The 15,012-nt window shown below is 42.5% G+C and overlaps 1 protein-coding gene across 1 annotated transcript in view; it reads right to left on the bottom strand.

Moving 5' to 3' along the window:
* Positions 1 to 337: 337 nt before the first annotated feature.
* The window catches only part of ntng2b (netrin g2b), a 56,749-nt gene continuing 42,074 nt past the window's right edge, over positions 338 to 15,012 (bottom strand). The window contains exons 6-8 of the mRNA XM_079178860.1: positions 5,794 to 5,961; positions 2,886 to 3,020; positions 338 to 1,730 (exon numbers count right to left, since the gene is read on the bottom strand). Coding sequence (XP_079034986.1) covers positions 1,507 to 1,730; positions 2,886 to 3,020; positions 5,794 to 5,961 — 527 coding nt within the window. The 3' untranslated portion in view covers positions 338 to 1,506. The remainder of the gene's footprint in view (positions 1,731 to 2,885; positions 3,021 to 5,793; positions 5,962 to 15,012) is intronic.

Here is a 15,012-nt window from a genome sequence, read left to right as displayed (position 1 = left end):
CGTCTCTCAGGACCGCCGGGAATCAGTATATCTCCACTGTTTGTACAATGGAAAATATGTTTAATCAGCGCATCGCTTGTGCTGAATCTGCAAGTGACATTTTCAGATATAAAGAGCTCTTTGCAACTTTTATCAGAATGAAATAATTTATATTATCTTGACATAAAGCAGTTCTTTGTGATTGTCAGACAGACTGCTGGAATAGCCTGTAATTAAGAGTGTTCAATACCACGTCAGAAGTGAATGAAATGGCTCGAATGGCTGACTTTTTCTATAATTTTTTTTACCCCACTGTAAATAAAAAAAGAGATGTTAACAGCACATGTAATCACGGACACTTGATTGAATGACAAAAGTACAAGCAAGAAGGCAAATAACAGTCATGTTTACTGCAAGGTTTACACTCAGTGTAATAAAATGCTCATTTGGAATAGTTGTAAATGTCATTTTTTATAATTTATTGTAACTCCAAACAAAAATAATTTCTACAAAAAATATTCAAATAATGTCATATAATATTGATACGTGGTCGATATCTTTTCTCTCTCTTTTAGACTTCTGAAAAGTTAAATTCTGCTTCCTGTATACTGTGTGAAGATAAAATCTCGCTAAGTGTGGCAACAATCACTCATTCCTATAACAACCATAATAGTGACTAAATTTGTATTATTCGTAACCCCCTGGATATTATATAGTATGTATAATCTCAGCGACTGTTAGTGGGCACATTAGATACAATGACTCAAGATATAATTTGAAAAAAAAGAATGCAGCAGAAATAGAATAAATGTAAACTCAAGTATCATCTTTTGAGAAGAAATGAAACCTGGTTAATATACTATGTAGGCCTCAGCAGCAGGATCCAACGCTCATCTCTCCTCCTGACTCGTCCGTCGTGCCGTCATGTCGCGTACTCTCACCGAGTCTGACCACACACACACACACACACACACACACGTCGGCCGTCAGTCAAACGGAGGTGAGATCCTTAACTCAACCAAGGAAAGAAAAGAAAAGGTCCTTGTGGGTACAACAGCCATTCCCTTTGAAGTGAAACAGTGGTGATTTAAGTGTTTAGTTTATGCTTTTTGGTTTGATGCACATTGCTCCAGCTCAGGAATAAAGGGAACAGTGGTTGGTATGATTTTTTTCTTTTTTTTCTTCCCCCTCTCCGTCTGCATCTTTTTTTCTCTGAGGTCACTCCCATTTCTTCTCTGTTCATCCTTCTCACACCTCAGCACACACCCAGTATCATAACAGTCCTGTGAGGTGTGTGTGTGTGTGTGTGTGTCTGTGTGTGTGCGTATATATATATATATATATATGTGTGTTTTGTTAGGAGACTGGGGCTAGTTAGTGTTGTGTGTGAGCTTTTGCGAGTGCCGGGGTGTGTGGGTCCACAACTGGGGGCGGCCCTAACCATTCTAGGTCACCCCTCGCCTCGTGTATACACACACACACATACACACACACACACTCTCCTTAGTCCGAGGGGCATTTCGTAGCTCAGTGTGGAGTTAACGCGGCCAGCAGGTGGGCTAGCAGAGTGCAGAGCAGCAGGGTGGCCGTGGTAAGGTGCAGGGAAGAGGCGCCGTTGCAGTCCTTGCCGGCCTCGCAGCGGGGGGATTGGCACAGTAACCCTTTAAACTCTGGAGGACAGATGCACTTCTGGCTCTGGAAACATGTTCCTCCGTTCTGGCACAGGAGCATCTCGTCGTCGCAAACGTTAGCTGTGAGCGGAGACGAAGGCAGACAGAAAGAGTAGCAAAGGGAGAAGTATAGGGCAAAAAAAGGAGAGGGAAGGAATCACAGAGGTAAGGAGAATGAGAGAGAAGTCAGGAATAAAGAGGGCACGGCAAAGTGACAGATTGACAGGCAGTAAAAGGATAGAGGGGGAGTAAAGAGCATGAAGAAGAAAGAAAGATGTATGGCAAAGAGAGAGAGAGAGACAGGTGAGGGAAGATAAGGAGGGGCAATGTTAGAAAAGGCATGATGGGAAACAGAGGTAGGAGAAGAATTCAGGGCAGAAGGAACAAAGTAGAAAAGGAAGAAGGAACGAGGCAAGATAAATTCTCCAGTCTTTACCTCAGGGACAACAACAGGTAACACCTGCCTTCTGTTTTTTTTTTTTTTTTTGCAATTCTTTTCTGTCTGTTTTTCTTACGTCTGCACTTTCTCAGGGTCAAGTTAAAATCATTGTCTCAAACACAGCAGAAAATCCACTGCATTTGTGATATTTGTTAAGTAATGATTGGAGGAACAAATGGCATCGTTAAAACACTATAAAAGGCATTAGGAAAACCACAGAGGTAGTTGCACTGCAAAAGATACTTAACCTAAAAGTGTACTCAGAGAAAATAGAGGGGAGGATCAGGCTTCCATGACAGGAAATAATTACATGAGCTAACATGTTTTATTACACCGACGATAATTGGCTCTGTTGCATTGGAGTATTTGGAGTAAGATCTCAACTCTAAAGTGGAGTAATATGCCCCAAATGGTAGTAAATAAACCCACAGTCAAAATACATGTATGCCTGTGGAGGTGTGGTGTGTGTGTGTTTATGTCTGTGTGTGTGTGTGTGTGTGTGTGTGTGTGTAGGGTCTATGTGAGACTAAGGCCCCTCACTATGGTAGATGGTAGAGGAAGGAGATTCCCTGTAATGGGGTTAAGGAGTGATAGGGTCATCAATTAAAGGAGCAGCTGATGCTGCTAATGAGCTACATGATCTATTCCCCCCTGAGTAAAGATCACGTCGGGAGATGCACAGGCTACACAGTAAGTGGCACAGTGCACCTGCAAACGTCCTGGAAACCTACAACATTTGTTCATGGCTGGATTTATCCGACATGAACCCACAGAAAACTCTGCCCCCTTATACTCACAGTAACAGCCTTGTTTCCAGTAGTATCCTGGCAGACAGTCGTCACACTTGGCCCCCGTAGCCCCGTCTTTACACTGGCAGAAGCCTGTGCCGTTACATCGGTCATGAACCGAACCCATCTGGTTGCAGTTACACTCTAGGGGGAAAAAAAGAGATGGAGACATTTAGAATGAGGATTTGACCAAGAGTTGAAATGAGTTCAGCCACATATGTGCGCATTTGTATTCAGACCACAGTTTTGCTTTTGGTGTTGATGCTTTTCAGAGCTGCAGTACTGTGTAAGGTGAAGTTTGTCCGAAGTACAGAGAAATCCCAAGATGCTGCAGAGATTCAGACCTGAAATTTCGGCCCTTTTCAGCCATAATAATTCTTGTTTTGCACACCATGCACCTCATGGTGAAAAGGATGCAAAGTCACAGATAATGTGATACATGTAATGGTGTCTTGACTAAACAACTACTGTGATGTAGTAAAACAAGTTACGTTTTGGATGTTATCACTGAGATTTGATCCCACAGACTGTAAACAAACTGTCCCAAGGATTCTAAGAGGTTAATGTTTGCCGTTGGTTTCCTAATAACAGCACCTACCACACTGGGAAGACAGATGTCCTATGTCAGAAAGTACTGTGTCAGATGTTTGGGAAACTAATACGATCTAAATATAACTGCAAGTTCTTTTTATCGCAGAATATCTCCCTTCAAAGGCACGTGTACTAAGTATTGGGAACATTGTGGTATTTTGAACAGGTGAGGGACATGCAGACGTCTTTTGAAATAATAAAACAAATTCAGGCTTCGTCAGTTAAAACTTCATATGATTCAAATGGCCTATAAATCACCACAAACTAATGTTTACTTTCAGAAACACCATGAGCTCTGCTCCCTACCAATCACAGTAACTTGTACTGAAATGTTAACTACTTACTGAGATTCATGTCAAATAGGTCTGAGACAGATTTACCTCTTTAAAGCTAGGGTTAGTAAACTAGCAAAGGTACGCTAGATTTAAAAAATGACCCAACAGAAAAACCCAGCGCAGTGTTGCCAACAACAGCACGAGCTCCAAAAGTTTCTAAAGAGAGCAAGAATGTCGCCAAGTTGGCAATACTGACGGTTTGTCCCTTCAGGCCTCCTTTCAAAGCCTCTCCCCCAAAATTATCATTTTGAAAGTAAACATTTCCTAATAAACAAAGACATTCATTTCTTTAGACTGAATGAAATGATATGATTGTTTTATTACAATCCTGTGACAGCTACAGATGCAGGATATTTCGTTTTTATTTTTCGCAGCGCATTTGATTTGTTGATTGTTGTCGAGATGCTCAGAGAATTTCAGCAAATATAAAAAAAAATGTTTTTGAAGAAGATTAGCAACCATAGCGTCAACACGAGATGTCATTGGATTTGTCCCTTTTTCATATAAATTACACTTATTTCTGCAAGTGGTTATCATTACAAATGTGTATATTTATAGAAGCTGACTTGATATCCACATCAGTGGGAGCAGATCAGAGATGGTAAAAAAAAAAGTGCACAGCTGCGTATTTGCTTTGCATCTGTCTGTCAGTTGACCAGAGTTTCTCTTATGATCTGATGTAAGCCAGTAGCTTAAGCTAAACCCACGATCAAATTAACTCATTTATAATAAAATCATAAAATATTCATAGAAATGAAACACATTACGCAACCAACGCCATGCGGTTGGTAGCCGTGTGTTTGTGGGTCATGTGCATTAATATCGGGATTGTATGTGAGCCACCGAGGGAATGCGTAGCTGTGTACAATGCCTGTGCAAATGCATTAATGCTTGAGAGGGCATGGTTTCTTGGAGATGCTCTGGAGATGTCTGGTGTGAACTAATTTCTGTTGCCATGCTCGGTGTGCCAGTCTGCTGCCAGACGAGCTAATGGGGCCTTATCTGTGCCGACTCCGAGGCCTGTTTGTGCCCCAACCGCCACAAGTTTACACTCCAGTCCCCTGCAGTCCACCTGCAGATGGATTGCTGTTTGCATTGCTGTTTGCATCAGTATTAGTCAGTATTAGTCGAACAATGTTGGACTTCTAAACCATTTCTACACATAATGTACAGTAGCACCTCTAGATGAAGGACAATGCTGTCTATGGTTTGTACATTGTTTGGCCCAAAACTGCCAGTGTAATAAACTGTAAACACTGCGCTGAACTATTATTACCTTTCTAAAGTTGCTATTGTGAATATTTTAGCAAAACGGGTGCCTTTTTTACAAATCCAGCAGAAATGGAGCAACATTAGCGAATCATGTTTCTTGCCACCTGACAAAAGGAAGTGTAATATTCACCCTCATTTGAGCTCTAGTTTAGTCACCACCAACATGAAACATCTGTTTTTTAGCTGCTACATGCACCGCTATGTTCACCATCCCACCACTGACCAGATATAGTGTCCAGTGGGGTTTTTAGAGCTTATTTTCTGAAAACGGCTGCCTGATGCATCTGAAAAATATGTTGATGAGAACGGTTAGAGTGAACCAAAGAAAGTTGAAAAAAACCTTCACTTTTCAGCCGATGTGGACAAACACACTCCTCTAGAAACTGACATATCTTTAAAGTCATAGTAGGTGTATCTTTTCAAATCCTGTTTAAAGAGAGCCAATGCAACAAAATGTGTTTTTGTAAAAGCGTCTGAAAAGCAGCTGCATGGTTGAAAATACATTTGATATTTTATAGTTTTTACTATATGCATCTATTTAAAATGTCACTACTAGACTACCTTGTTGTGGTAATCTTTGTGTTAAAAAACTTGTAGTTGCTTGTATTTTAAAGCAACAACGCCTTCTCTGTCAATCACACACAACACACACTCCGCACACACACACACACACACGCCGTCCCCCTCCACGCACTCCTTCTTTCCCCCTGCAGACTGACCGATGCAGACGCTCTCATCATCCAGTTCGGCAGAGGCGTTGCGGAAGTATCCCAGTCTGCAGTGTTGGCAGTTCTGGCCCCTGGTGTTGTGCTTGCAGCTGACGCATGTGACGATGTTCAGGTAGTCGATGTAGCTGCAGCGGTTGGAGTGGCCGTAGCACTCACAGTCTGAAAGAAGGAGACATGTTTTGAGTTCCTTTACTAGAGGAAGATAATTATACATGTTCATGATATCAAAGTCAATACTTGGGATGGGGTAGTATCCTTGTAAGCATGCTCATGGGATTCTTCAGCGACCGGTGGAAGTGATAAATGACTTGCATTAACAGATATGTCTGATGGCTTTAGTTTTAGACGTCAGTGAACAAATGAATGACTCTGAGTGTGTTTTATGACTTGCCTTTCTGACTCTATATTGGTTCAATAAAGACAGACCACTCCCTCTCCATTACTACACTCACAGGTTTGCTGAGTCTGCTTCGCTGGGCTGCACTGATTACTGATGGGAATTCCACTATCCTGTGTGTGCGTGTGTGTGCGTGTGTGCATGCTTGTTTGTGTATGTGTGTGCAGGCGTCTGAGTACAGGTGTGTTAAATGTGTCTGGGAGTTTAATTGCATTACCAGATGAGTAGATTATATGCTACAAAATCATAACCGAGGGAGTTTGAGGTGAGTGATACGGTAGTTGTTTTCAGACTGCACCTGACACCATGAAATCGGTCTGACACCACTTAACCGGATTGAAAACCTCCACTGCCTCTCCTCTCTTTCACTTTGTTCTTCATTTCCACAGTCTTAAATTCTCTTCCATAAGGCGCTGCACAATCAGAGCTCTTTATTAAATGTTCCCTTTGTAATTCACGAATTATCTGAGAGGATTTGATTGCAGGTTTTACTCTTCATGCTCATACGCTTGATAAATTAAGACTTTATCCATATTTCATACCCTAAAACCAAAGCTAAAAAAAAAGACGCTGCAGAGAATGGTGTAAGACCTTTTGTATAATTTTTCCACAGAGGGAGAAATGAAAGCGTGATATAATTTACTCTAGGATCTGCATTGTGCAGAGGGGTACAGCAAGTGTTGCTCTACATTCTCACTACGGGTATCTTGGCTGAGGCTGGTAGCTAATTAAGCTTTTATTAAGCTTTAGAAGTTGCCTGCAATAGTGTGCTGCAAGGCATCACTGTCCTCTAAAGAGGCGTTTACCAGGCATGTTTATGCAAATACACATTTAAATGCACATTAAAAAGTCTGAGTTTAGCTGTTTAATCAGCCGTCACATTATTATTTTATTATTGTTTGGTTGATGATGCCAGCTGAAATATTAATGAGCTGGTTTAAAAGGAAACCAGCGAGTGCAGTGCCATAAAGTGCCTCTCTCAGCACTGAGGAAACCGTGCTAGCGGTGGGGGAAGAACTGCCTGATTAAATATAAATGCCCAATTACTCCACAGACTAGAGATGCAATGGGACATTGTTCCACAAATTACCGTTAGGAGTCAAGATGCTGCTTTATTTCTGTTTATCAATTGTTCACGGTGAGAGATGGTTACATTGACAGAAATTAAGAGAGCTGCCTGCATCAAAAGAGTCTTTAAGGGTGAAGGAATAATGGCACATTTTGCTAACAAGCGTACTTTCTAAAATCAATAAACAGGAATGTCAATGTCTGCTTTTGTTTGATGGTTTAATATGAATTTAAAGTCTAAATACTTACCTTGATCATGCACATAAAGCAAAAACACGACCAAGAGGGAGTTGCATAGGGAAGAGAGGTGAGCAAAATGAAAAACACAAGACATGCAATGAAAGGAATTTTCCCACAGGTTGCTGCTTGAAAAACAGCATCCACACTTAAGTGAAATGAGAGAGTTTTCAATCGCTGATCTGAACCAGAGGATTTAACCAAGCTCGAGTCTCCTGTCTGTATTTTCAGACCAGGTCTCTTACCTCTGAAATCATCGTATATGATCCCATACAACTGTCTGGCCTGGGGCTCTCCAGAGATCAAGAGTTTCAGGAGCCCTTGAGGGATGAAGGAGTCTTTGTTTAAGATTTATCTCCACGTCATTTACGGCGCTAGAGTCATCTACAGCTCTATACCTTCACACAGCTGGGGCAGGTATAGGTGGGCATCAGTACTTCAGAGAGGTGCTATGGATTAGGTGGATGGGATTCCCACTAGACTCTACCTTAAAGAAGGGGGTTGCTTTGTTCTATAAAGCTGACATAATCTTCACCTAGTGCAGTGTTTCTTAACTGGAGGCACAGAACCCAAAAGTCATCCTCAAGATTTTATTAGTTTGTCTTCACATGATCCAGAGCTTTCAAGTCAAGTCCTATTTGTCAGCTCAATATTTGACTGTTAATATCTGGGGTGGACTGGAAGCTGGTTTTAAAGGGAGTCATTTTCAAAATGGTCCGAAAAGATGAACTTTTAAGTTGTGGGTTAGATTTTCTTAAACATTTTTGGGGGAAAAATCATATAGACCTATTAAACTTTACAGCCTTAAGTGAATAAGATTGATACAAATGTCAGTTTGTAGATTAAACCAAGAAAAGGATGATTAACTCTGGGCTCAAATGATTCAAATCACCACATTTAATGGAGCTATAACTGCAATACTGTGTCACCTATTAATCTCATCAGGATACATTTTGGGTCCCAATTATCACACGGTTATGAATCACTGTGTCATCTCAACACATGTTCAAAATTCTACCTTTCCTTTTCTCTCTTTCGCTCTCTTCTCTCTCTTCATCTTCTCTCCCAGGAGTGTGTTTGTGGGTCTCATGACTCCCTCTCTCCCACTCAGGTTTGTGGTGCACTACAAAGGAGCAACAACTTGCAAATCAATCTATATTGACGTAGCGCAGACCAACGCAGGCTGTTTTACCAAACTAGAAAGAACGACGACTACTGACGAGACAACAACATCCAATGATTTGTTTGAAACCGTTGTTAATATAGATCCTATTCACATATAATGTAATTGACTAAAGGACTAAGGATTCTTCTGGGTATTTAGCACATTAAAAAGTTCTCTTTTCTTTTAAAAGTATCATACAATTGCTCCCACTCTCTATAATCACTTCAACAGACCAGACTTTAAACTTAGAAACGAATTATTTTGAATGCAAAAACAACATTGTGTCTTTCAAGAGCATTTTCCATGTGAAGTTCATTTCCTTCCTGCTACAGTTGGTCCCAAATTAAGATGTTGCCTTATAGCGTATGTTGACTGACAGGGTTATCACGTAGTTAGAGATAAATTTAGATACATTTGTTGTTCCCAGTTTCTGTTTTCACTGTGAGCTACCAAGTTTAATTCACAATGAGAGTTTACTGCATACATCCTTCACTACAGATACACTGCAGTATATAAAACTACAAGAGCATTGCTACCACGACATATAAACGATACCTTGCCCGTGCCCAGATGAGGTTGTTGATTTGTGGCCATGAATCTCATGTCCGTGTCCTTCAGACATGTGGGAAACTGTCAAACCACAATTATCATAAACATAACAAGCAAAAGGATCACATGAAGAAGATTGTATATGCTCTTTTTCCAGCAACCTAAATAAGCAATGGATATTTGTGTTTTTTTACTTGGTTCTACTGTCCTTTTCTTGATCTGATCTTGAGTCTCGGATAGAAATATGTTGCCAATGTTGATGCCAAATTAAGCTTAATATGTTCACCAACATGCTACTGTGTTGCAGAATAGACACGAATACATGAATTGATACACTATTCTATTGTTCAGTGGCCCATTTCATCACTTGGAGTTGCCAAGTTTAGCTTGTGAGGAAAGTGTATCTACTACTGTACAACAGGTACACTAAAGCATGTAAATATCCCCATAAAATTCTGCAACGAATTACAAAACAGAAACCTTTTCTACCTTTGCCATGCTCCTCTCCTCCATGCACAGATGAGGTTTTGGTTTTGTCTCCATGAGACTCATGTGCACGTCTATGAGACTCATGTTCCTCAGGCTTGTGGGAGACTGCCCGAGATCATTGTCAACAAAAGAAACAAAGACACATTTCTGCTTTTTTCAGGGGCTCATTTTAGACAGCTGAAAGTGTATCTTCTATTTACTGTGCTAAAGGTCAACTATAGAATATAAAACTACCAGAACATTGCCACCACTACATGTAAAAGATATCCTCTCAGCTTTTCTTTCCTCCGCCTCCCATTCCTCCCCGTGCCTAAATTAGGTTGTTGTTTTGTGGTCATTGGTCTCATCTATGTGGCCATGAGCCTCCTGTACGTTTCCCTCAGTGGGACACAACACATTTCATTAGAATTACTACAGTATGCACAAAATATTCAACTTTTCGTTCAGCTTTTTTCCCCTCCCCGTGCCCAGATGAAGTTGTTATTTTGTGGCCATGAGTGTCATCATGGGTCGGATGTACATGTCCCTCAGACTTTTGGGAGACTAACGCATACTATTTTTCATTGACATAGCAAGAAATAATGTCTGTCTGTTTGTGTTACAAGTTGCCTAGTTAAACTCGTAGTAAAAGTGTATCCACTGCATATTTATAGATACCACTACAGGTCAACAACAGTACATATAAGGATATACCTTTATGCTCGTCCTCCCTTTTGATCCCGTGCCCAGATGACGTTGTTGTTTTGTGGCCATGAGTGTCATGAACGTGGCCATTGGTCTCTTGTACATGGCCATGAGTCTGTTGTACGTGGCCACGAGTCTCTTGAACGTGGCCTTGAGTCTCTTGTACGTGGCCACGAGTCTCTTGAACGTGGCCATGAGTCTCTTGAACGTGGCCTTGAGTCTCTTGTACGTGGCCATGAGTCTCTTGTACATGGCCATGAGTCTGTTGTACGTGGCCACGAGTCTCTTGAACGTGGCCATGAGTCTCTTGAACGTGGCCTTGAGTCTCTTGTACGTGGCCATGAGTCTCTTGTACATGGCCATGAGTCTCTTGAACGTGGCCACGAGTCTCTTGAACGTGGCCACGAGTCTCTTGAACGTGGCCACGAGTCTCTTGAACGTGGCCATGAGTCTCTTGTACGTGGCCATGAGTCTCTTGAACGTGGCCTTGAGTCTCTTGAACGTGGCCACGAGTCTCTTGAACGTGGCCACGAGTCTCTTGAACGTGGCCTTGAGTCTCTTGAACGTGGCCGTGAGTCTCTTGAACTTGGCCGTGAGTCTGTTGAACGTGGCCGTGAGTCTGTTGAACGTGGCCGTGAGTCTCTTGAACGTGGCCTTGAGTCTCTTGAACGTGGCCTTGAGTCTCTTGAACGTGGCCTTGAGTCTCTTGAACGTGGCCTTGAGTCTCTTGAACATGGCCATGAGTCTCTTGTACATGAGTCTGTTGAACGTGGCCATGAGTCTCTTGAACGTGGTCATGAGTCTCTTGTACATGAGTCTGTTGAACGTGGCCATGAGTCTCTTGAACGTGGCCTTGAGTCTCTTGAACGTGGCCATGAGTCTCTTGAACGTGGCCATGAGTCTCTTGAACGTGGCCATGAGTCTCTTGAACGTGGCCTTGAGTCTCTTGAACGTGGCCTTGAGTCTCTTGAACGTGGCCATGAGTCTCTTGTACATGAGTCTGTTGAACGTGGCCGTGGGTCTGTTGAACGTGGCCGTGGGTCTGTTGAACGTGGCCGTGGGTCACCTCTACGGCGCCATGTGTCTCATGTCTATGTCCCTCAGATGTGTGGGAAACTGAAACACCACAATTGCGATTGAAATAACAAGCAAAAACACAATATAAGGTACATTTTAAATGCTGTTTCCTTTTGTATCTTAAACAACCAATAAACCATATCTGTCTTTGAACATATTTCTCTAGATTTAGCAGTATAACTATCATGTCACTGAAGAGACAAATTTAGATTCTTCTTTTTGCATTGTTGTTCCAGTGACAAAAATTTGTGAAAGTTTATCTACTGTAAACTTTCACTTCTACACTTTTCTACAGTTAGTTAAAACTACTAAAGTGCATACAACAACATACCTTCACCGTGTCCAGATGAGGTTGTTTTGCGACCATGAGTCTCATATACGTGTCCCTCTGAATTGTGGGAGACTGAAACACGACAATTGTCATTGAAATAAAAAAAAAAATCTAGATCCACGTTGCCGTTTCTAGTTTTGCTGTAAGTAGCCAACTCTTAATTGTGGTGAACGTTTGTCTACTGGATATTTCCATCACTACAAGCAAACTACAGTATACTTGCTATCACTACACAGAAAATACCTGTTGTTTCAGCTTTTCTGGCCTTATGCTCCTGCGCCTCCCTTTCTTCCCCGTGTCCAGATGAGGTGGTTGTTTTGTGGCCATGAGTCTCATGTGCGTGTCCCTCAGACATGTGGGGGACTGACACACCGCAATCATCACTGACATAACAAGCAAAAATATGAGCTGTATTTTACGAGAAGATTGCCACCGCTACATATCAAAACTATACCTTTCCTTTCAGCTTTTCTTTCCTCATCCTCCTTTTTCTCTCCGAGCCCAGATGAGATTGTGGTTTTGTGGCTATGAGCCTCATGTATGTGTCCCTCGGACTTGTGCCGAACTGAAACGCCACAATCATCATTAATGAATGAAGCAAATGCCAGCAAGCAAGCAAAAATGTAGATGCTTTTCGGCTGTTTCTAAAAAAAATTGTTGCTGTCAGTTGCCAACGTGGGGAAGGATTATCTACTGCATTTTTCCTCCACTACAGGTTGAGTTCAGGTGGCTACAGCTGACTACAGTACATAAAAGGATCTACCTTTATGCTCTTACTCACTTTTATCCCCGTGCCCAAATAAGGTTGTCTCTTGTACGTGGCCATGCGTCTCTTGCACGTGGCCGTGGGTCTCTTGCACGTGGCCGTGGGTCTCTTGCACTTGGCCGTGGGTCTCTTGCACGTGGCCGTGAGTCTCTTGCACGTGCCCGTGGGTCTCTTGCACGTGGCTGTGAGTCTCTTGAACGTGGCCGTGCGTCTCTTGCACTTGGCCGTGGGTCTGTTGAACGTGGCCGTGGGCCTCTTGTAAGTGGCCGTGAGTCTCTTGCACGTGCCCGTGGGTCTCTTGTACGTGGCCGTGAGTCTCTTGAACGTGGCCGTGCGTCTCTTGCACGTGGCCGTGAGTCTCTTGTACGTGGCCGTGGGCCTCTTGTACGTGGCCGTGAGTCTCTTGTACGTGGCCGTGAGTCTCTTGTACGTGGCCGTGAGTCTCTTGTACGTGGCCGTGGGTCTGTTGAACGTGGCCGTGAGTCCCATGTCCCTCAGATGTGTGGGAAACTGAAACACCACAGTTGTTATATATATGTTAAAAACCTAGAGCATCCCTACCACTGCATAAAAAAGAGATAGCTTTTCTTTCCGCTTGTCTCTCCTCATTCACCAAATATTGTCATTGTAAGCGTCATGTCCTTCAGAATGGTGGGAGACTGAAAAACCACAATTGTCATTAAAATTATGTGCTTGGTCCTCAGACTTGAGGGGGACTGACGCGCAACAATCGTCAGTGACATAACAAGCAAAAATATCCGCTCTTATTCATTTGACATGCTCTTTTCTCAGCAACACACCTTGAACAAGAAATACATTCTGTATCCATTTCTACTTCATCCTGTCAGCCAGATAAATAATATGACACCACTATTGTTGCCAAAATTATGATTCAGCTCTATCGCTGATGTTGAGTGACAGACTATCATGTCAGTGAAGAGATGAATTTGCTGTTTTCAATTTTTAGTGCCCCAGTTGTTGTTCACCGCGAGCTGTCAAGTTTAACTCATGATAAAAGTGTATTTACTGCGCCAAAAGTAAACTACGGTATATAAATCTACAGGAACCACTACTACATATAAAAGAGTAATACCTGTCATCTCAGTTATGCTTTCTGTCTCCTCCTTCCCTTCCCCCCTGTGCTCGGATGAGGATGTTGTTTTGTGGCCATGACTACGTGTCCCTCAGACTTGTGGTAGACTGACGCACCACAATCATTATTAAGACAACAAGAACGGACAACGTATGAGGTATTTTACGTGCTCTTTCCAAAGCAACCCGAACAATAAGAACCGTATAATTAGGCTGATACTGCAGTGGGTAAAGATTACTGATATCGTCTGCCTTTCTCTCCCTTCTCGTCTTCCTTTGAGACTTTGTTTTCTTTTCTCTTTCTTTCTCTCTCTGTGTGTCAGATAGTGGATTGCCCCATCAGGGGCCTCAGCCCTGGGCTTCGGGAAAAAGCTTTGAGAGTCAGAGAGGCTTGAGAAACTCCTTCATCACTACAATCTCACTCCGGTTTTGAAAGATATGACATGCACTTCCTTTTATCTGAACGTCGTGACATTTTCTGAAACTCTCCATATGTGCTTGTTTCTTTTGTTTTGTTCTTATTTCTGCTCCTTTATTTGATATGAATATTCGTCGGACGCTATATAAAGTAACATCTTCTCATGGGTGCAGCTCCTTATGTTGAGATTTAATGTTCTCTGTGGTGCACTCACACATTATCTCAAATCAATACGAGAGACAACCTAGAACACACATCACGTTTTTACTGCATTTTTAATTGTCTCTCGCTCAAGTTTTTCTCTTTTTTCACTTTCCCAGAGGGCTTTATGCTATTCCCAAGATCCTTTGCTTCAAGATTTTAGGGCTACAAATGAAATAATAGACATGTGGAACTAGTTTAGTTTATGGATCAAGCCCTCTCTTCATTTTACCTTTCCATTTACTGCAACACAGGCACAATTCAGTAAATCACCAAAGTCCTCCTCACATGAGTGATTAAGACAAAAATATAAAATAACCGATCGCATGAAGCAACCACACCATGCACGTCATTTAGGCACTAATGATCTCCAGACCACCAGAGAATACAATGTTTCATGCATCCATCTGTGTTTCCCCTTGAGGGGTTTTTGTACAGGCGATGTACTTCTCTGGTTGTTCTTCTTCAGAGGGGGGGGGGGGGGGGGGGGGGCATCCTGCAAGCATCCTGCTCCCCTGCGGAGCATCCCCCTTCAGGCTATCTCCCGCCCACTCTCTCCCCTTCATCCCTCCCCGTCCCTGGGGCTCCAGTCAGACAGGACGCCAGCAGCTGTTCTCACAGCACCCTGGACCATATCGCACAACTGGCATCATGCCATCACTACCTCTCATCAAAGTAACCCCTGCCTTCCTCTGCTCATGTCCGACTCCGGCCCCACTGGACCTTCTCTCTCACA

The sequence above is a fragment of the Pholis gunnellus genome (assembly GCF_910591455.1).
Source record: "Pholis gunnellus genome assembly, chromosome: 18".
NCBI classification, from domain to species: domain Eukaryota; kingdom Metazoa; phylum Chordata; class Actinopteri; order Perciformes; family Pholidae; genus Pholis; species Pholis gunnellus.
The sequence above is the reverse complement of the archived record's forward strand: the minus strand, read 5'-3'. Positions and strand labels throughout refer to the sequence as shown.